The sequence below is a fragment of the Triplophysa rosa genome, linkage group LG10, assembly GCF_024868665.1.
Source record: "Triplophysa rosa linkage group LG10, Trosa_1v2, whole genome shotgun sequence".
NCBI classification, from domain to species: domain Eukaryota; kingdom Metazoa; phylum Chordata; class Actinopteri; order Cypriniformes; family Nemacheilidae; genus Triplophysa; species Triplophysa rosa.
In genome coordinates, this window is record NC_079899.1 from 10,573,717 (window position 1) to 10,596,011 (window position 22,295).

Consider the following 22,295-nt stretch of genomic DNA (forward strand, 5'->3'; position numbering starts at 1 on the left):
CTTTGAGATATTTCCAAACTACATTCAATCAATAAATATATCGCATAAGCTGTTATATATTTAAGAACTGTCACAAAGATAGAGATAAAAAAGAGATTTTGATGCTTTGGGGTGTCTAGTGACATCAGATGGTGGCACCACCTATTGCAGGTGTCAGGAAAGTTTGTTCTGTGTACGGTCTGTGTATTTATAGCATGGTCATATGTAAAGGACAATCCCACAGAAATGGAACAGAGGTTGTACCTGGTATAGACCATATTATTTTCTGTCTATTGATTTTTTTCAGCGAAAACCTGATCAAAGCTATTCATAAACAATGATGAAGCTCTATATTTGCACAACTTTCTGCATATAGTCAAATCAATGCAATTTTTTTTGTAAAGGACACACAACTGAGGAGCAGCTATAGAGGAAAAAATATTGGACTGTTGTTGTTATTTCGATTTTTTTTATAATATAGTAAGAATATAACATAAGTCATAAAAAATAATTAAATAACATAAATGGAACAATTATGTAAAAAATCTAAATATAACATATCCAGTTTCATCATTAAAAACAAAAAGATGTTATAGGCATATTTTCCGAAATATAAATAAAGAAACTATATTTCACTTTAAATTTCATTTACAGCTGGGAAACAACATCTGCTAAAAACGTAAACAAGTTAAACAGTGTACATTACAACCGGGTCTCATGATGATAACGCATGACGCGTTCTTGTGCACGCGCGCACATTACGCGCGCTCTCGGTCTGCATCTCTCGCTCTCTCTCTCGCCGTGTGCAAACTCTTTTCACAGCGCTATATATAAGGACTGTAGATGAGATGTGCTCAAACCAAAGGCGTGGCTGTTTGCAGGTGGACGCTGCTGTTCTCCATCTCAACTCTCTACAATCAGGACTTTTCTCCTTCAGGGAACTAAAATACAGCAAACATGCCTAAATGCCCCAAGTGCGAAAAGGAAGTATACTTTGGTAAGGAAACTTACATAAATATAAACTATTCGTATTTGTATGTAGTTTACGTTAAGGTTTAAACGAAATTGACATTTAACATACTCTACTATGTTCTTTATATTTCTAAACATAATGTAAACTAGTCGGAACAAATGATTTACCAAGAGCTCAAGGGATTTACAAGGAAGCCTGCTGTCAACTGAAACATGATGAACATACTTCCTGTTTGAAACTATTTGAAAAAGTTGCACGTGTTTGTTGAAAGTGGTTTTAGATTAAACTCAAATTAGACACGTCTACAGTACTAATAAAAAATATTTTTAAAACGTGTAAAAGAGTTTACATTATTATAAGTTAAGTCAAACAAAAAATAAGTAGCCTATCAACATATATGAATGCATTGGTCAATACTCCCTAGGCTAAAATGCAAAACATGTTAACAAATGTACTATTTTACATTGTAAAGTAACATGTTTGCATGGTTTCTTCAGTCAGCTTATTTGAATTTTTAATGCACCAGTACACCACAACCTGACAGGAGCTATTTTTAAAAACCTCACGCCTTATGCTAACATGCATCAGAAATTATTTAATTAGATGAAAATTATTTTACATGTATGGAAATTAAATACTTGCTTCCTTAAGGGAGTCCTTGTGGAATTACTGAAATGTTTATTGTTATGTTCAGTTGCAATGATGTATATAAGAAAATATGAGATATGCAAGCAGAGTTTTGACCATGCACTCGAATTAAACTCACTTGCAGCTGTTTCTTCGGCAGGTCTGGGCTTGGGGTTTTTCCTTTCTTTCATATTGGCCATCCATCTCCTGTATTTCATTCTGTCAATAAACATTATATCTAAGCCAAAATAAACATGACAGGGATTTTTCATGCTTTTGTCATCCAGTGGACAAATGTCATTTTGGCACAGTCTATATTAACGTGCAGCTCTGAATGTTACATAGTGCACGTGTACTTTAAAGTTCACCGTTAGGTTTTCATTGAGTTATGTGTTATTTATACTTGTTGGATTTCCTTTGAGATAACAAAAGATGATAGATAATAGAGATGTGAGCATCACCCATCCTACATTGCTAATCTTATACCAAATTCTGTATGTGTTTGTTTAATAATTTACATTTACTGTTGTAATGCTATTCTGAAGCCTTACAAAACTATTTACATATGCCTTGCTGTGCTGCTCTTCTCATTCACTGTGATGTATTTAATGTTCTGATGGAAAATACTACAGCCTCTTATGGATGGAGTAAAAACCTATAACGAAGATAAAAGATTGTAATCAAAATAATTCAGTTTCCAGCCTATGAAGTAATCAATAAAAGAACAGAATTGATATGTGTGGTTACTTAAAAAACACACACAAGTATGCAAAGTCTATTCAAAGGTACAAACAATTTATTAAACGCAACTCATACAGCCTAAACCCACATGTATTCCTTTTGCGCGATTTATTAAACCAGTGTCAGCTGTGAAGTTGATGGAATAGTAAATGCAAAAGCAAACAGCATAGTAAAAATTATCAATTTTAAACATTTTTTTTAAAATACTGCCCCCAACTGTTATTAGTCATGCAAACACTTTCATTGAGCTAATGTTGCTATTTTGGCCTATGCAACAAACCAACAAGAAAACAAAACCAGCACAGCATCAAGCAAATTTAATGTCACTGCATAAAAACCCGCAACAACCTCTAAAAAGCAACTCATCATTTTTTGTATCCCATATTTTATTTCTTAAAATAGATGGCACACAGAAAGATTCAAATCAGTGAGTTGTAGATTTTACTCTCTGTCAAGAACACTTTGTATTCATACAGTCCAATGTACCAAAGGCAAGAGATTAGTGTGTACTGGCCTGCTGAAGGAAGTAAAGTAATTACAGCCTTAGGTGTGGTTCAGATGACCAAACGCAATCTTGGCAGTATTGCAACGGACTGCTGCTCCCAACCCCAGTCTTATATGAATTCCTTTCTGCCTTGTTTGTCCTTTCCAAATGTTTTTTCTCACATGGACCATTGATTCTCCATCCGACTTTCCCAGTTTGTCTGAATCATGTGTTCAGAATCCAGCACTGAACAAAAGAGCTTCCTGTGTGTGACATGACTAACTGTCTCAATTCAGACGAGTAGCATAGCACTCAATAAGAACGGTCATAATGTACTGCATGTACTTTCCTACAGCACTCAACGCTGTGTCTCCCATGTCTGGAGCCTGTTCTAACATCTCATCTCATTTTAAACATGCACGTCAAAGATGCCCTTTGTGCATCCATTGCATCTTTATGCCAAAAAGCTGGAAGTAGCATTAAACTAATCGCTTTTCTTGTCTGGGAGCCATAAATCTTTGTAACGTGGTCATGCTTACAGACAAGCTTTGGCGTCCATGATACCCAAATGCTTGTCCAAAACCTCCCTCGTAAAAGGAACAAATGGAGAATATCCTCTGCTGGAGTCATCCAAGCATGCAAAACTGTCTCATCTTCCCACTTCTTTTACAATGTTCGCCATGAGGGCTGTTTCTTTCTGCCGTAGATAAAGACTTCTTTATCGCAATCTTTTGTAAGGGAAGGGAGGAATAAATTCTTTCGGGAGTGTCCCGTGAGCGGGACTTTGAGCACAGAACATACTGATCAGACAAGACTCATCTTCTTCGTTTCAGCTCGCTGGACTGGAGACAGAGGCAAATCTGCCTGATCTGAGATCAGTCCAGTTTTGGGTTTGAGCTTTGTTGACATTACAAGTTGTCCTGACTTCAGTTGAACAACATAATAGCCTCAAATATAAAAATATAAATATAAAAAGTCTTTATAAAGGGAAATATTAGGCTTACTTTAAATGCAGAACTAAGACGGCCAGTAGGTGGCGTCAATTTTCCACTGAGTTAGTGAATCCTTTAACCAACTCGAAAATCACCAATTTGAATCATTAACTCTTCCGAGACATTCAAAACACACATTCATTTTGGAGATAAACACAGCAAAAAGGCAGATTGTGTTCAAATAAATATTAATGCGCATATGCAACATTAACTACGATACTACCGTTTCAAAAATAGAGGCATCGCGGGTATTTTGAAGCTTTAGCATCGCGATGCTACCGTAGCACCGGTACACCGTGCAACCCTACTTTGTACCCCCCCGACCCCTGCATAAAGACATCTCATTAACTAGAGATTCTTCACAGTGCTGTCTGAGATTGAGCATTTTCTGCCCTTATTTTAGGTAGTAGAAAACTGCAGAATTCATCATTTAATCTCATGTGTACATGTTTTCAATGTCCTGATATGGAAGAAATCGGCTGCGTTCTGCAAGCGTAGGTTCAGTTTCTTCCTGGTTATAGTGTTTCCACATTAGTCTGAATTAATGATGTTTATCATTGTGTTTCAGCGGAGAGAGTCACGTCACTTGGCAAAGACTGGCACAGACCCTGCCTGAAGTGCGAGAAATGCAATAAGACCCTCTCGGCTGGCTCACATGCAGAGGTAAGCTTTAGAAAATACGCTGCCATCCCATTCCCCAACAGAGCCGAGATGTTAACTTTTGGCACATGAACACCTGACACAAACACTTCATGGGTTACACTGTCAGAGTATTATGGACCCTATTCAAATCCATTAATGTTCTCTGAACTGACAAATGTGTTTTACCTCACAGCATGAAGGGAAGCCCTATTGTAACAACCCATGCTACTCTGCGCTCTTTGGACCCAAAGGTGAGTCACCAATCGGCAATGTGTCATGGATGACTGCTCTGTTTTACTGTGCTGTATGGTTATCCTTTTACTAAAGCATCATACAATGAATACTAGTGATTGATTACTTCATAAACTTCTAGGGGAGGGGTTCTCAACCTTTTTGATTCCAAGACCCCCCCCATTGTATTCAACAATATTCAAAGGGTCCCCTCCACTCACAAAAACTCAAAATTTCTACTCAATAAAATATTTCAGAGCTTGGCATTAACTGGAAAGACATTTACTTATTATAAAAATGGATAAATAAGATTTTTTTAAATGTATTTCAATGGTTATTTTGTCTAATTATAAAATATTAATCATCTTGAGGCCCCCTTAAAAGTCAGCTGGGGCCTCCCTGTTGAGAACCATTGTTCGGGACTGTTGTGAGACAGTCAGTCATAAACTATTATAGAACTGCTTATATCTATTCTGTGGAAATTATTAAAATTTCTTTAAGATGCAATCAACTCTTGTGCAGTGACACTCAATGCAAATGTGTTCCTGGCACTCTAGTAAACTCTTACAACATTGAATTCGCTAAAATAACTTTTGTTTACTTTGTAAACAAGGCCATCAAGTTAAACATTCGATCCAATTAGAATGTATTTCTATAAAGCATTTCACAATATTGAATTGAATTGAATCAGCTTTACGGTATATGCAGGTAAGGGAAGCAAGCATGGGATATGTACTGTAGTGTTATTACAAAATACAAGTACACTAGGTGTTCCAACCGCAACAACAATCGGACAATCGTTGTGTTCATAACACTAATAAATATGCCTATGCATCGATTGTACTACCTGTAAGTTGTCTGCAAGATTGTAAACAGAAAGTTAAAAATAAATCATTTGAACACTGGAACGTTGTATAAATTGTGCTGTTAAGAAACTAAAGTGCTGTTAAGAAAATCACTACAATGAGCTTGTATTTGTCAACATCAGCAAATGCATTACCTAACATGAATAACAATAAGCAATATGGTTTTCAGCATTTATTAATCTTAGTTAATGCCATTAAAATTGTTCATGTTAATTCATGGTGCATTAATGTTTGATTGAATTTCCATAACCACTAAAAATGAACAGAAATAAAAGCTATAGAAGTATTGTTCTAGTATTGCATTAACTAATGTTAACAAACACAACCTTACTGTAAATCAATTTTTATAATGTTAATATATAATGGGCATAACAAATTTTGCAATAATACCATCAAATATGTTGATGATATTATATGCTTAACATTAGTAAGAATTAACTGGGAGCGTTACTGTAAGGTTGAACTTTATCGTTGTAACTTGCTTATTACTCACTTAATTACATAGATGTTGTGTTAATCGTGAAATTTAGTTTATTAATGTCTTACATTTTATATGTAATTATTCTAATTTCCCTTACATGCCATTTTGAGTCAACATTGCTAACATTCTATCATGCATGCAGTTTTTTTCTAATCAATTAGCCTGCTAAGCTAGCATTATCACGAAATCAAGCAGGCACCATTATCTGTTGATATAACCTTAATAATAATAACCTTAAATGTTTTCCCCTTTTTCTTTGTCTTTTAGGGTTTGGACGTGGTGGTTCTGAGAGCCACACATTTAAATAGACTGTTAGGTGAGCTAACCTTATACTATAAACAGATTAATTGTTTTACTGTACATAACACTTATCAATAACTCTATCTTTTTCCATTTAAAGGTTTACTCCCTCTGAAACGGTGTTTATAGAGGCACGGATGCCACTATTTTATCCACCTATAGCTAAACCAAAGAAAAACATGACCAAACAATTTAGAAACTACTAATTTGTATAAAAAGTTGTCTGCTATAGCAGCACGGAATGACGTTTCACGTTTCTTCTTTTTGTAATTGAACTGAACATTGTATACATTAAACGACTGTTTTAAACTACTGCTTTTTTTGTTGTTGCTTAATTGATCTCCCACTGTAAACACATCACTCATGGATCAAACCATTTCCACTTTGAGAAGCCAAAGTTAACAGATGTTAAGCGTTGTCTTCAGCTAATGACTATAATAACAGGTCTCATAGCTGTAGAACAGATGCAGGGAGTTAAGAAAGCTCCGCAGACAGTCAGTGTTAGCTTTAGTTTGATTCATTCATGTCAGGCCATCTCCACATCACAGCGGATATTCAGAAAAACAACATGCCAACAGGATTTATTGATAACCTTTGATTCATAGTGTCACGTTGAGCAAATAAAGTGTATTTACAAAATCCCTACATGGCTACATACCAGAATGAGCACATGTGCTGCTCAAACTATACCCACATTCATTTCAACATGACTCACAACATGAAAGGGAGTGTTCACATACTGTTTATCACTGTGATCACCCCATGGCTGTTTGATGCATACACCCACACCTCTTTAATTCCTTCCCAACACCCAGAACAACTGCCGGTGGTCAGAGGACAGCAGTTGCTATGGTAACAGACCCAAACAAGGCCCAACAGTAACTTGGCCTTCTGTGTCTACCATTTATCCCAGAACAAAGATCCTTTATCTTACTTGAAAAAATGGGCGAGAGAGGCGGTGTTATTTTCCAAAAGTCCATTTAGCCATTTAAAATATTTTTTCAATGAAAGTACCATCGGGCACATATGCCGTCTATTTTTAAAGCAGCTTAATTGCGATCATGCAGCTGTGCAGGTTCAAGCCCCCACCCTGTCCCTCTGTTAGTGCATTACCTCATAGGAAGGATATTCCTTTGACTGAATCAACGGTATCTGGCGTTTTTAGACTAAACAACAAAACTGAAACTTCTGTGCATCTACATTGTTGGCATACACGAGTTCCTCTTTGTTGGCTAAAGCATGGAAATAACAATATTTGGTCTCATAAAACAAAATAAAGCTCATGAGTAGCTTCTGCCTAAATCTTTGGAAATCTGCCATACTGTAATGTACTGTAATGTACAGATCTATCAGTATCATGAGCACAGAACATACATTCACATACATTGTCAAGACACACAATGTAAAAAAATGTTGTTAAAAAGTTTTTTCTTACTATGCTTGTTTGCAACAGCAGCTGGCTTTTCCTTTATGACAGGATATTTGTAAATTTTCCCTCTGTGTCAAAGTGACATTTAATGGGCAAGCAATGAAATATGCACCAAAGAGATTTATTACTTTTCAGCAAAAACACCACAGTGGTTTTATATGTTTTTAAGTTGTTCATAGTCAGTCATGGAATTCATATAAAGCTTTCACCAACTACATGGTTCAAAAAATGATGCAAACCTCTGCCAGCACATTTCATCTTTCTCTGTTGTTTTAGCATTTATTTACCACTGTGCCACTTATGTCCATTTAAGCTTCTTAAATAGACATTTGTGGACATTTTAATAAAGCACTTACAAATGTAGTAACTGTTCATGTTTACACCAAGGGTGGATAAAGTTTGAACTCGTTTCGCAAAGGTTGGTTTTACTTTGGACTTTTTTTACCTTATTTTTTGTTTTAGTTCATAGCTATGCTAATAAAAACGGAAATGATGTTAAAAAAATAATTAATGTTTTCCCTGAACTAAGTGTCGTGATCTCAGTATTGTCACTGCTTTGTGTCTTGTGTGGGTGTGTGTTTTGTTTTGTCGAACACGTGGAGTGCCGTTTGACAGCTCCACAAGTATTCGGTGTCCGTGTCACTCGCCTCGCCCCCGTGTCTCCCTGCCAGGCTTTCCCCTCACCGGTTTCCCATCACCTCATCACTCTCACCCCTGTAGCTCGTTCCTGATCAGTAGCTTTCCCTGGTCCCTCATTATGTTCCACCTGCAGTTTATTCCCACCTTTTAGGTTTTCTCTATTTAATCCCTCTCGTCTTGTGTCAGACCGTTATTTGTTGCAGTCGTTCCCTGACCTTCTCTAATCTTGTCTAGTCATAGTATTATCTTAGTTTTCTTGTTTTCCCCACTCACACAATCTTCACATTGATTGGGTTACGAATTCTATTTTGGCCTGGAGCTCTTCTTGTCATGCGTCTTGTCTGGGTTCTCTTCTGCTGTCTCTGTGCCTTCTGTGTTGCAGGTCAAAGCCGCCAATTTGACTGGGGTCCCGGAGTACCACGATCTGCTCACGGTGTTCAGCAGGTCGCGAGCCACCTCTCTCCCTCTGAATAGCCCCTACGACTGCGCCATAGGCCTCCTCCCGGGCACTTCTCCGTCCAAGGGGTGTCTCTATTCATTGTCCGGTCCTGAAAGAGAGGCCATGAATAAATACATTCACGAGTGTTTACAAGCTGGGCTCATTCGCCACTCCTCTTAACCGGCAGGTGCGGGTTTCATCTTTGTCCAGAAGGAGGACGGCTCCTTGCGCCCATGTATTGATTATCAAGGTTTGAATGAGATTACTGTTAAAAATAAGTACCCCTTGCCTCTCATGTCAACTGCCTTCGAACTCTTGCAGGGAGCCCGGGTTTTACCAAGCTAGACCTACACAATGCCTATCACCTGGTTCGTATCCGAGAGGGGGACGAGTGGAAGACGGCATTCAATACACCCTCGGGACACTAGGAGTATTTGGTTCTCCCGTTTGGTTTGACAAATGCTCCTGCCGTCTTCCAGGGCCTCGTCAATGCCGTGTTGGGAGACAAGATTAATTGGTTTGTCTTTGTGTACCTGGATGACATTCTTATTTTTCCCCTTCTCTCCAGGAACACAACCGACACATCAGGGAGGTTCTCCAGCAGTTATTAGAAAATCAGCTTTTTGTTAAGGCGGAGAAGTGCGTTTCGTTCCTTGGTCATATCGTTTCTCCCAGAGGCATCAACCCTGATCCTGCTAAGATCAGAGCCGTAGCCGAGTGGCCAGTTCCCGACTCTTGTAAAGCTCTACAGCGGTTCCTGGGTTTCGCCAATTTTTAATGGCGATTTATCCGGGGTTTCGGCCAGATTGCCGTTCCACTCACAGCATTGACCTCCACCAAGGTTTCGTTCAGGTGGAATACTCAAGCTCAGGTAGCCTTTGATAACCTCAAGTCCCGTTTTGTCTCTGCTCCTGTGCTTTGTTTTCCAGAACCCGAGCAGCAATTCATTGTTGAGGTCGATGCATCTGATGTCGGGATAGGAACGGCTCTATCTCAGCATTCTAGTCATGACGGGAAGGTGCATCCTTGCGCTTTCTACTCTCACCGCCTCAGCCCTGCTGAACGAAACTATGACATCGGTAACAGAGAACTGCTGGCAGTCCGGCTGGCTTTGGGTGAGTGGCGTCACTGGATGGAGGGGTCGGCGCAGCCTTTTTTGGTCTAGACGGATCACAAGAATCTCGAGTACTTCCTTTCAGCCAAAAGGCTGAGCTCATGCCAGGCCCACTGGGCACTCTTTTTCGGTCGGTTTAACTTCACCATCTCGTACCGGCCAGGATCTAAGAATGTCAAACCTGAAGCACTCTCTCATCTGTTCGAGGTCCCTGGGGGGGAGCCTTCGGCTGATGCCATCCTCACTAAAGGGATGGTGGTTGGGGCTGTCTCCTGGGATCTCGAACGACGAGTAGAGCAGGCCGGTCGAGTGGTGCAAGTACCGAGGAAGTGTCCAGTGGGCAGGTTGTTTGTTCCGGCCGAGCTGTGCCCCGAAGTACTGCAGTGGGGTCATTCATCTAAGTTTGTCGGCCATCCAGGAATCCGGGGGACCCTGGCTTCCATCCGCCAGCGGTTTTGGTGGCCCTCCATGGCCGCAGATGTTAGACAGTTTGTGTTGGCTTGCCCTGTCTGCACTCAATGTAAGCCCTCCCACCGCCCCCCTGCTGGTCTGCTTCACCCACTTCCCATCCCCTCCAGCCCTTGGTCACACATCGCCTGGGTGGACCACGTCTTTCATCTTCATGGGTTGCCAATTGACGTCGTGTCCGATAGGGGTCCTCAGTTCACCTCCCGGTTCTGGAAAGAGTTCTGTAGACAGATCGGGGTTTCAGCGAGTCTGTCTTCCAGTTTCCATCCTCAGACCAATGGGCAGTGTGAGCAAGCCAACCAGGATCTCGAATGCAGATTCCTCTGTCTAACATCGCAAACTCCCAGTTCCTGGAGCCAACAGCTCTCCTGGATTGAATACGTCCACAATTCCCTCCCGGTATCGTCTTCAGGTTGTCCCCTTTTGAATGTTCTGTGGGTTACCAACCTCCCTTGTTTCCCTCACAGGAACTCGATGCTGCAGTTCCTTCTGCTCTGGCCTTCGTTCAGCGTTGTCATCGCACCTGGACGAGGGCCAGAGGGGTTCTGGCCCGAACCTCCCAGAGGACCAAGAAGCAGCCGATCGCCACCGGTCCTCTCCGCCAGCCTATGTGTGTGGTCAGCGGGTATGGCTTTCCACCATGGACTTGCCTCTCAGGGTGCCCTCTCGGAAGTTGGCTCCCAGGTTCATTGGCCCATACAGCATTACAAAGGTGGTTAATCCAGTGGCTGTCCGGCTCATACTCCCCCTGAATCTTGGTCGAGTTCACCCTGTTTTTCATGTTTCCAGGGTCAAACCCGCCGTCACGTCCCCTCTCAACCCTGCCAGCAATCGCTACCCCGCGCCTCGTGGACGGGTCTCCGACGTACACTGTCAGGAAACTTATGGATGTACGTCACCGTGGCCGGGGTTTTCAGTATTTGGTGGACTGGGAGGGCTACGGAGCAGAGGAAAGGAGCTGGGTGCCGTCTCGCGACATTCTGACGAGTCGCTGATCATAGACCTCCACCGGAGACTAGGTGAGCCCCCTCCCTAAGAGCCCAGTGGCGCCACTGGAGGGGGGTACTGTCGTGATCTCAGTCTTGTCATGGCTTTGTGTCTTGTGTGGGTGTGTGTTTTGTTTTGTCGAACACGTGGAGTGCCATTTGACAGCTCCACACGTATTTGGTGTCTGCATCACTTGCCCCACCCCCGTGTCTTCCTGCCAGGCTTTCCCCTCACTGATTTCCCATCACCTCATCACTCTCACCCCTGTAGCTCATTCCTGATCAGTAGCTTCCCCTGGTCCCTCATTATGTTCCACCTGCAGTTTATTCCCGCCTTTTAGGTTCTCTCTATTTAATCCCTCTCGTCCTCTAGTCTTGTGTCAGACCATTGTTTGTTGCAGTCGTTCCCTGACCTTATCTAGTCTTGTCTAGTCATAGTATTATGTTAGTTTTCTTGTTTTCCCCTCTCAGTTCGGGGTAGTCTCTAGTTAAACTCTCTGGTATTATTCCTTTAGTCCAAGTCTCCAGTGCCTAGTTCCCTTGTTCTCAAGCTCTGTTTTCCCATAGTTCCCGTTAGCGTCCCGGACCATCCTGCTCTCTTCACTCCGGCTATCGCTTCACCAGCGACCACCTCTCCTGGCAAGAATCGGCCAGCAGGGCGAGGGTTCTCCCCGCCGTGCGTTCCTCCCTTCGTGGGACAGAATCTCCCAGACTGGGTCTATTTCAGATTCTTCCGTGAGTGCCTCTCGAGTCGGGTCGGACTCACGTGGCTCCGAGGCTGGTGTCTCTTGGTGGATTCTTGTGGAAACTTTTCAATAAAGACCTATTCATTTCCCGCAATTGAGTCTCTGCAGTTTCTGTTCACGCACAGTCATGACACTAAGATCATCTTGTAGCAAAGTTCAAAGTCGTAGGGAAGGAAGGAGGCAGGAACCGGCAAACATTTAACAACTTTAATCAAATAAACAAACAATATAAAACGAAAGTAAAAGGGCCGACAGCCACCTCACGGTAGACTTCTGATCACACAAACATAAATAAAACTTAACACCTGTCCGGGCCCGGTCCTCTCTCATCAGTAGTCCTGTCGCTTGTCCTTTTATGCTCCCGATCTCCTCCGTGAGACATGCGGAACCGGTGTGCGCACAGCTGATTCCCACTATCACTCACGCCACAGGCCCCGCCTCGTTGCCCCACGGCTCTCGTTCCGCCTTCCTCGCTACACATCTATTTAAAAGATTATTGGTCATTAACTAGAGTAGACAGTTTTTACCCAAGGATCATATTAAAATAGCAGGAAAATCTATTTAAAACAATTAGAAATGCTTAATAACACAATGCTTGTAACTCACCATTTAAAATCCTGAATCAGCAATCTGTTATAGCAGCTCTTATCCTTTACTTTATTGCAGAGTATAAATCCAGCTCCAATAAAACACACTTTAATACCTACTGTAATTAAAGCTGGAAAATGACAGGCAGGTGTGTGGTTGAAACAAAGCTTTCAGAAAGATAAATCTTAGGTCATCATTTACTCACCCTCGTGTCATTTTAAACATGTATGACTTTCTTTATTCTGCAGAACACAAAATACAATATTTTAAAGAATGCTGGTAAACAAACATACGGTACCCATTGACTTGCATTGGTTTTGTGTCTATACAATAGAAGTGAATGGGTACCGCCGCAACTTTGGATATAGATTATTGTCATTATCTAAAGAAAATAAGTGGTCACCATGGTGTTCTAAGTGGTTGGTAGTGTGATGCATATCAGCTGCTACAGCGTCTTTGGGTGATTGCTTTGAAAGTTTTCTTTGTAGTCTAAGTTAAAAAGCCCACCCCAAACTCTCCATGACATTCTGTCTTGGGTGAATCGTTCAATGTAATTCAATGGTATTGTTTGGCCTGTTTAATTGTCTGCAAGGTGGAAACCGTAAATTCAATTGCTTACAAAAGCAGAATGGTCCAGATTGAGTTTATGTGCTGAAATATAATATTTAGCATTAAGGATTTGTTCAAAGCATTATTAATACAGATGTTTGTCTTAAATGATTAAAGCAATACGTTTTCAGAACAAACATTCATTCTTATTTGAGGATCACAAGAATGAGCCATTCTTTCTTATGTGGCCAAATCTTAATCATCTACATCAGGGGTTTTCAATCAAAGAGCCCGCCAACCTGACTCTCATCCAACCCATATAAAAAGGCTACATTTTTTATTGGGTAACACTTTATAATAACTTACAAATACGTTGACTAAAAATACAGCATTGTAAAATGTTAAACAGATCATTCATTGGTTAAAACAGTATATAAATATATTCTGTGTGTTTGGCTTATTGTGCAGAGCTCTGAGAGGCCCCAAGCAAAGAAGGGGGGCCTGTGCTTGTGCTAAGCGTGGTTGTTGCGCACTACTCTGTTGTTGTAGAGTTTGTGTATTAGAACCTGTTGAAATTGACCATTGTAAGGGCTGGTTGTAGCCTATTGTGACCTGGATGTCTTATTTCCTTAATAACTTCTTTACAGAGGAAAGCCATAGGGAGGTGGGTGCCCGTTTGTTTTTTGTGTAAACCTGTTTTCTCCTGTTTATCAATAGTTAGGGAGCGTATATATTTGTGTTTTATTTGGGCTATTTCCTTTGTTAGCTTAGCAGACTAACTAGTTAGTTGCTCCATTTTGATTATTATTTTGGGCCTAATCCCCCTCCTGAAGTTCTGTTTGCTTCCTCATTGTTTGAATATTTTTCTTTTGTTTTTTTTGCCACTCATAACAGAGATGGCTGAGAAAACTATAAAATAAACTTCATGTTTAAGAAGTCTTACGTTGGGTCTGTGAACTGAATTTTCTCTTGTCTTGTTATTCTACTTTATTCTTTTTATTTAATACTGTTACTCCTCCTCCTAGACTGCCATTAACACCAGAACGTAACAGTAAATGGGTCCCAAGTCCATGAAACCTTTCCATGAAATATTTTCCAAATAAACTTTCAATTGCATAAACGAATCAGAGAAAGTACAACAGAATTCTAATCATTTCGGCCTGCCAGAATGTGACATGAGAGAAAAGCAAAGGTTTGATGTTCGGTCTGATCCTCATCTCTGTAATTGGTAAACACATAACACTCAAACAAAATATTCTGTCCCTTTCCTTCACTTTCTCGATACTCTCTCCCTCTCTCCTCACAAACAATCATGCGGAGCTGGAAGTAATCTACTCTGATTGGCAGCACATTTCTGTAGATGTTGAGTAAGTCAGCGTGTGCTAATAAGAATTCAGTGAGACAGGAAGAGGGTTGATGTGAGCATCTGTGAGGTGTGAGGGGATGAACATCTGTCTCTGGTATGCTGCTGATTAGTGAACATGCCTGAACTTCCTGCAGAATCCCTGTAGATGGAGGTGATGATATCCGCAGTGCTTGACTCCACTTCATTGGTGGCACAACAAAGCAGGTCAGAGCTCTGTCCCTGAAGGCAGCCCCATGTTGTCGTTTACAGTACATGGTTTCTATTAAGAATGTGATAAAACAAGACGATGTCCGATGCAAATTACAATGTAATTACAGTAATATAATGTTCTAGCTGTGAATGTAAATGGGAATTTAACTGGGTGAACCAAACCTCCCAAGGATACAATGTGTCTATAAACTTCATAACTAAGTGTGGATGCTAAGCAGACATTCACACGAAGAACTGATTATTGTTCAGTGGATGTTTTATTCATGACTCCGTATTTTTCCTGTTTTTTTTCTAATTCACATTTAGAGAAATGACAGTCTCTCACTTCCATTAAAATGTATCAACAGCTTTTAAAACATCATACTGCACTTTAGCTTCTCAACAAAATTTTCTGTCCAATCAAAAGCTGTCAAGATTCTAGAGAAAGTAGCGTCTGCCTTACAAATCGATGAATCAACGGATGTAGCTGGTTTGGCTCAGCTGCTTTAAAGGTCTGCTTTATAGATTAAGAATGTCTATGCATTACTGAACGAACTTCACTAAAATGAATGACCTAACCCAGTGGTTCCCAAACTTTTTACAATGGCGTACCCCCCCAGGGATTTAACATCATTCTGCGTACCCCCTTTCTTACAGTCACAATTGTGGTCTCAAACATTTTTTTATTTGCATTCTAAATACATGTAATTTTCTTTTATCAAACAATACATGATATATGACTCATATATAAATAAATGACTCACTGTTTAATGAGATGGATGTGCTTGAAATGACTTGCATAACTCTGTGATGTTTGGTTGTATCGGAGAAAGTCTGAGTCTCAAATCATTCTCTATGCAGATATTTGTTCTTTATGTGGGCAAGTGCTGAAAACCCACTCTCGCAAAGATACGTTGTGGAGAAGGGCAGTAATGTTTTCAAAGCGCGATCGGCTAAGGCAGGATACTCTGCATGCAAAGCTATCCAGAAGTCTGTCAGTAATTTTTGTGCGAAGTCAATTCTCAAAGCGCCGCTCGTAGAGATTTCAATGAGACTCTCTTGCTCAGAAACAGGAAGGTGCGCTGTGCTGTGTGCAGAGAATGGATTGCGAATCCAGGTGTTTGAATTGTCTGTCTCGGGAAAGTACTTGCGCAACTGCGAAGACAGCTCAGAAAGGTGTTTCATTATGTCACGCTTAACGCTGTTAGTAAGGTTGAGTTCGTTTGCTAGCAAAAAATCATGCAATGATGAAAAGGCTTCGGTGTTGTTCTCGTTAATGCAATTAGTCCAGAGAGCAAACTTTCTGATCATGGCCTCAGTTTTGTCCTGTACATTAAATATGGTTGTGGCAACTCCCTGCGATCCGATGTTCAGCTCATTCAGACGGGAAAAATCATCACCCAGATAGGCCAATATTGTAAGCCACTCTTCGTCATGTAAGCGGTTACTCAATTCAAAGGGATGGTCGATAAAAAAAAGTTCATCCCTCAATTCAAACAATCGTGTGAGAACGTTTCCCCTGGACAGCCATCGTACATCAGTGTGTAGTAACAATATGACGTGGTCGCTGCCCATTTCATTGCACAATGCAGAAAACAAACGAGAATTCAAAGGCCTTGCTTTAATAAAGTTAACAATTTTTACAGCATCTTGCAAAACTTCCTTAAGACATTAAGGCATTCCTTTGGTGGCCAGCGCTTCTCTGTGGATGCTGCAATATAAACAAAAAACGCAAAGAGCAAAAAAAAAAACACGTGTTACCAGTCCATTTAGCCTGCCTGTCATGGCTTTCGCTCCATCAGTACAAATGCCCACACAATTTGTCCACTGAAGTCCATGTGATGTTACAAAGCCATCTAAAACTTTGAAAATCTCCTCTCCAGTTGCTCTGCCTTCCAACGGTTTGCAAAAAAGTATATCTTCCATAACTGAACCATAATAAAAATACCGGACATATGCCAGCAGCTGAGCCAAACCAGCTACATACGTTGATTCATCGATTTGTAAAGCGTAGAATTCGCTGGATTTTATGCGAAGCAATAGCTGTTTTAAAACGTCTTCTGCCATATCAGCGATGCGACGTGAAACTGTGTTGTCTGATGACGGCATCTTCTGTATTGTTTTTTTTTTGCTTTTTCCCCAAGCATAATACCCGCAATATCAGCAAGAATTAAGTTCTCCACAATAGTATGGGATTTGCCCGTTTTAGCCACTCTGTAACTCACCATGTAGGATGCTTCCAGTCCTTTCTTATTAAGGTTTTCTGACGCTGTTATAAGGGCCTTACTACTCCCGAGTTGTCCATGTCTTTCGAAAAACTCTCGCGGTTTATTTTTCAAAGTCGCATGCTTGGTTTCTAAATGCCTGCTCAAAATCGCTGGCTTCATGCAGTTATGAGAGAGTACTTTTGCGTAAAAAGGTAATTTTATTAGAACTTTTTACTTTTATTATTTTATTAGATTCTAATAAAATAATAAGGTTTTAACCCTGCTGAAAAATATAATAGAAACTATCACAGAAATACTAATAAATTTTAAGATTATAATGGTAATTGTTTTGTTGTAAATGGAAACTATATGTTCTTTGTGGGTCTCTACTGGTGGTTGGGGTGATGAAATGTGGTTGGGAACCAAAGATGCCATTAAATCGTACTGGAATAAAGCACAAAAAACACTACATGAAGCGAATGTGCTATGATTTTAATAGTGAGCAGATGATGGTTCATGGTAATGTTTTTACAACCTGTTTATTGCGTTTGTATATTTTTTAAACTATGCATATGTACAGTAATGAATTATGGTATATACTGTTATTTCATGATTAACACATTGATGTGGAATGTTGCAGTGATATTAAAGTGGAAAAAATGACTTAAAATATTTTCCATATAGGCTAAACCACAGAGGTAAAGCACATGGCTAACGGCTGGTGTGCAGTTAGTGTTTCCCTTTAAACATTTGTTCGTCTGATATGAAGACCAAACGTCTTGGTTACGGATGTAACCTCTGTCCCTGATGGGGTTTGACTTGAGAACCTATCATCTTCTGAATGTTCTGGACAAAACTTAACATCTGCATGAACGCCTACAATAGAAATACAGTAGGCTATCTACATGGTGTGGATTATTTAGCAATTGTCTTGCGCCACCAAGTGGTTACTGATAAAACAGTTCAATACTCCAAATTAGGTTTCTTTTTTGCTACTTCATAAAGTATTATGTTCAATTCTGCCACTGTGTGGACAGTGTACTGCACAGGCAGGCACATGACAAAAATAAAACCCATGTTTGTTTAAATGCTATTTGCTATTATGCAACTATTTGAACGTTTTCACATGATTATAGTGCTGAATTCTTTCATCACTGAATTCACATCACCGAAGAACTCACATGGAAGGTGGTGAAGAAGGCAAAGCAGCTCTTCTGCCTTAGACTATGGAAGAATATTGGTAGCAATATTCAATTTACGATGCTATATAGTGATCACACAAACAATCACAGCACTTGCACAGACTTATTGTGTCACTGTTAATTTTCTATCAAATACGTTGAAATTAACAGCATGGTAAAAAAAAGAATATACAGTATCTCACAGAAGTGAGTACACCCCTCACATTTTTGTAAATATTTTATTATATCTTTTCATGTGAAAACTTTGAAATGACACTTTGCTACAATGTAAAGTAGTGAGTGTACAGCTTGCATAACAGTGTAAATTTGCAGTCCTCTCAAAATAACTCAACACATAGCCATTAATGTCTAAACCGCTGGCAAAGTGAATACACCCCTAAGTGAAAATGTCCAAATTGGCCCCAAAGTGTCAATATTTTGATTGGCCACCATTATTTTCCAGCACTGCCTTAACCCATTTGGGCATGGAGTTCACCAGAGCATCACAGGTTGCCACTTGAGTCCTCTTCCACTCCTCCATGACAACATCACGGAGCTGGTGGATGTTAGAGACCTTGCTCTCCTCCACACTGTATAAACAGCAATTCATTTAATGTTGAAAGGGCAAAAATATACAAGTTGAACCAATATTCTTGTTCAGGCTTAGGTAGGAAGACATATTATTTTAAGTTAGCATTAAGGGTATTAAGGGTATAGCATTATTAAATTAAGGGTATATTCTTCAAATTCAGAATGGCGAATGTTGGCTTAACTAATTAAGACAAATCTAGTCCACATATGGACTTAAGACAGCTATACTGTATATTTCATGCGTTGCGCAGTAAAATGACCATAATACTGTTATTTGGTCATGAAATGTAGTTTTAAGAGTTGTTCAGGTGAGAATGTATCTGTTTTAAGTTCAAATATGCGGTCGGTTAATAATGATTTATTTGAATATTTGCATGGACGCTTTCGGAGAGTAAGCTCAAGGCAATCACCGGGCGTTCAGTGCTCATGTACCCCGCCCAATGCAGCCTCACCTCAGACAAGTGCTTCTGAAATTTATCGCTGGCTTTGATGTCTCTGTGGCGTTTAAACATGGGATTTAAAGGTGTCATGAACTGGGCTTGTTTATTGTTTTATACAATTGTATGAGGTCTACTTGTGACGTTTGCGTGGTTTTTACATTAAAAAAATCAAAATCAATAAGTAATAGGCTGTTTTCTACCCGGGTTTTGAGGCCGGCTCGATAAACGCTAGGTTTTAATGGGCGTGCCGCAATGAAGACTTGGAAGTAAACGCCCACTGCTATGATTGGATAGCAGTTTGCGTGGTAAACTTAGTTGGAGCCTTCTGTGAATTTGGTTAGAGACATAACGTTAGGTTACAAATTTGCCCTATTCGCACGGGATTAGTATTATCTGGGGACCTCGTGTGATTTAGAAATTACCTCCCCACATCTGTATTTCATGTGACGCATTCGCACGGGATAAATTAAGCTTGTGATTTTACTCAAATTTACTGACTTATTTCCTGGAATTGATGGCAAAGCTTTGTGTATTGTTTGTATAGCCTATAGTTGTACGGTGTTTAATGATATATGACCATACCTGTCAACATTTGAGACCCGTGATCGCGAACTGGACAGAAGATCACCGCGATAGCGGGTCTCAAATGTTACGAGAGTTTCCATGATAAATAAACAAAAACGGTAACTTATGGATATAACCCAGCACCCAATATAATACCAAAACACTTCAAAACAGCCTCCATTATTCGCAAACGGTGGATAAAACCTTGAAAAATGATATATGAGCACGCCAAATCACAGAGATGCCGATTCGCACGGGACTAATATTATCACTAGGCATGGGCTGAATACTGGTTTCAAGGTATACCGCGGTTAGGAACCGTCACAGTTTTAAAACGACTAAAAGTTTCTTTTATACCATCCCAAAGGTATGAGCTATTTTGTGCAGGAATCCATCAGGTTCTGTGCTATATTTTGTTTATACTTAATTAGTTGTTTGCTCATCTGCATTTAATTTATTTATGTATATGTATATATGTATGGATGAATGCATATAAGTTTAATTACTGGAAATGCATGTAAAAGAAGACTACGAAGGGGTGCCGTGCTTTCAAAATGTTTGGGAAGCACTAATTTAACCTGACATACTGTTCATGTTTACTACTGTTCCAAATATTTAGTGTTGCTTAAAAATCAAATCTATTGTGTTCAATGTTTTTTAGTCAGACATTTAAAATAACACATTTTAAAGCAGCAACTGCAATACCACCATACCACGAAACGTCTCGGTTAAGACTGTAACCTCCGTTCCCTGATGGAGGGAATGAGGCGTTGTGTTTAGAGACAGACTGGGGTTTGATCTTGACAACCTATCATCTCCGAGAGGAATTTTAAAAGGCCAATGAGCTTGGCGAATGGCACACACACGCCAGTCCCCGCCCCGTGCATATGGGTATAAAAGGAAGATGGCGGAGCCATTCACTCACCCTTTGGGCTGAGGAACCTGAGAGGTATATACCGGTCGCTGCAGAGGGTCGACGAAGCATTGTGGCATGAACACACAACCTCATTCCCTCCATTAGGGAACGGAGGTCACAGTCGTAACCGAGACGGTCCCCTTCAGTAGGTCTCTCGACGTTGTGTTGAGAGACAGACTGGGGACCTATCATTACATGCCAAGGTGCTGAGCCGTATCACGACTTCAAGCGGAGCGACACTGACTGGACTAGTGAGTCACAAGTGAGCACTACCGCGAGACGTAATCTTCCAGTGGGATCAGCACTAGTAGCATACTGAGAAGCTTGTACTGATGGCCATCAAGGGCGGTGGCGTTCGTCTCTAGTAGCGAGACGCCATCCGGCGCCATAAGAACAGTGGGGAAACGCTGCTCTCCTCTTTGAAGAGTGTGTTACGGAGGCCACATCCTACCACAAGGGGAGGTTACATGTGGAGACACCAACATGGTCTCACCAGTGGGGAAAACAACATGTTAAAATTTGTGTCAGCCCGGATTGGGGGACAGAAACCAGGTTGAGTAACCACCGTAGGGGAGGTCACGGGTTCACCGACAGGGGGACCAGCAGTGAGGAATTCAACATACGGGACGACCCTGCAGGGGAGTCACTACGTATGGGGCAACAGTCCGAGTATAGGGGTCCACCTGAGCAGGGGCGACTCTACCAGTACTGGACTTAGTTTCAACAGACCGCTCTGCCCGGTCTGTTTACCATAATGCCAAAAATGCTTAGTGATGGATGGAATGTCTGTACTTTGCCCTAAGGGGGGAAGTAGGGAGGCTCGATAGCACGCTAGAGTTGCCTGGAGACGGGAGAAGGCGCTTTCGCAGGCGTAAGTCCAAACCAGATGCCTTTCTTATACGCCGGTAGCGTGTAAGACACGGGCTGACACTGGTTCCTCGTGGAGGTTGTAAAACCTCGCAAAGGTACTGGGCTTAGCCCAACCCACAGCATTACATATGTCTGCCAGAGAGGCACCCTTAGCCAGTGCCCAAGAGGAGGCCATACCCTGAGTGGAGTGGGCTCTCACTGCAAGAGGGCACGGGCGATCTTGGGACTGGTATGCCAAAGCAATGGCATTCACAATCCAGTGCGCCAATCTCTGTTTAGAGACAGCCCTCCCCTGGTGCTGTCCCCCATAACAGACAAAGAGCTGCTCAGAGTTTCTAAGGCTCTGCGTGCGGTCCAAGTAGAGGCGCAGTGCATGTACTGGACACAACATGTTGGAGGTTGGGTCTTCCTCCCCAGAGGGGAGCGCCTGCAGGTTCACCACCTGGTCCCGGAAGGGAGTAACCAGGCAGGGGTCTCAGGAGAACGTGAGAACTACCGGTCCCGAATTCTAGGCACCCATGGGACACGAAGAATGTCTGGAGGTCCCACACCCTCTTGATAGAAGCGAGCGCCGTCAAGACTGCCGTCTTCATTGTGAGATGAGGAAGACTGGTGTCTCTGAGGGGATCGAAAGGGGCCATACCAAGGCCCTGTAAGACCACAATAAGGTCCCAAGAGGGTACGGAGCGCGGTCGAG

At 41.2% G+C, this 22,295-nt stretch overlaps 2 protein-coding genes across 2 annotated transcripts; both read left to right on the top strand.

Annotated features, from left to right (window-relative positions):
* Positions 1-781: 781 nt before the first annotated feature.
* On the top strand, positions 782-6,628 carry crip1 (cysteine-rich protein 1). Its single transcript, XM_057344621.1, has 5 exons — positions 782-976; positions 4,365-4,459; positions 4,632-4,689; positions 6,284-6,332; positions 6,417-6,628. Exons 1-4 carry the CDS (start codon positions 937-939, stop codon positions 6,322-6,324), a joined length of 234 nt encoding a protein of 77 aa, XP_057200604.1. The 5' UTR covers positions 782-936; the 3' UTR covers positions 6,325-6,332; positions 6,417-6,628.
* A 73-nt stretch (positions 6,629-6,701) lies between these two features.
* On the top strand, positions 6,702-14,235 carry LOC130560667 (uncharacterized). Its single transcript, XM_057344620.1, has 2 exons — positions 6,702-11,424; positions 11,959-14,235. The coding sequence occupies exons 1-2, from the start codon at positions 10,833-10,835 to the stop codon at positions 12,285-12,287; spliced, it is 921 nt and encodes a 306-aa protein (XP_057200603.1). The 5' UTR covers positions 6,702-10,832; the 3' UTR covers positions 12,288-14,235.
* The last annotated feature ends 8,060 nt before the right edge of the window (positions 14,236-22,295 follow it).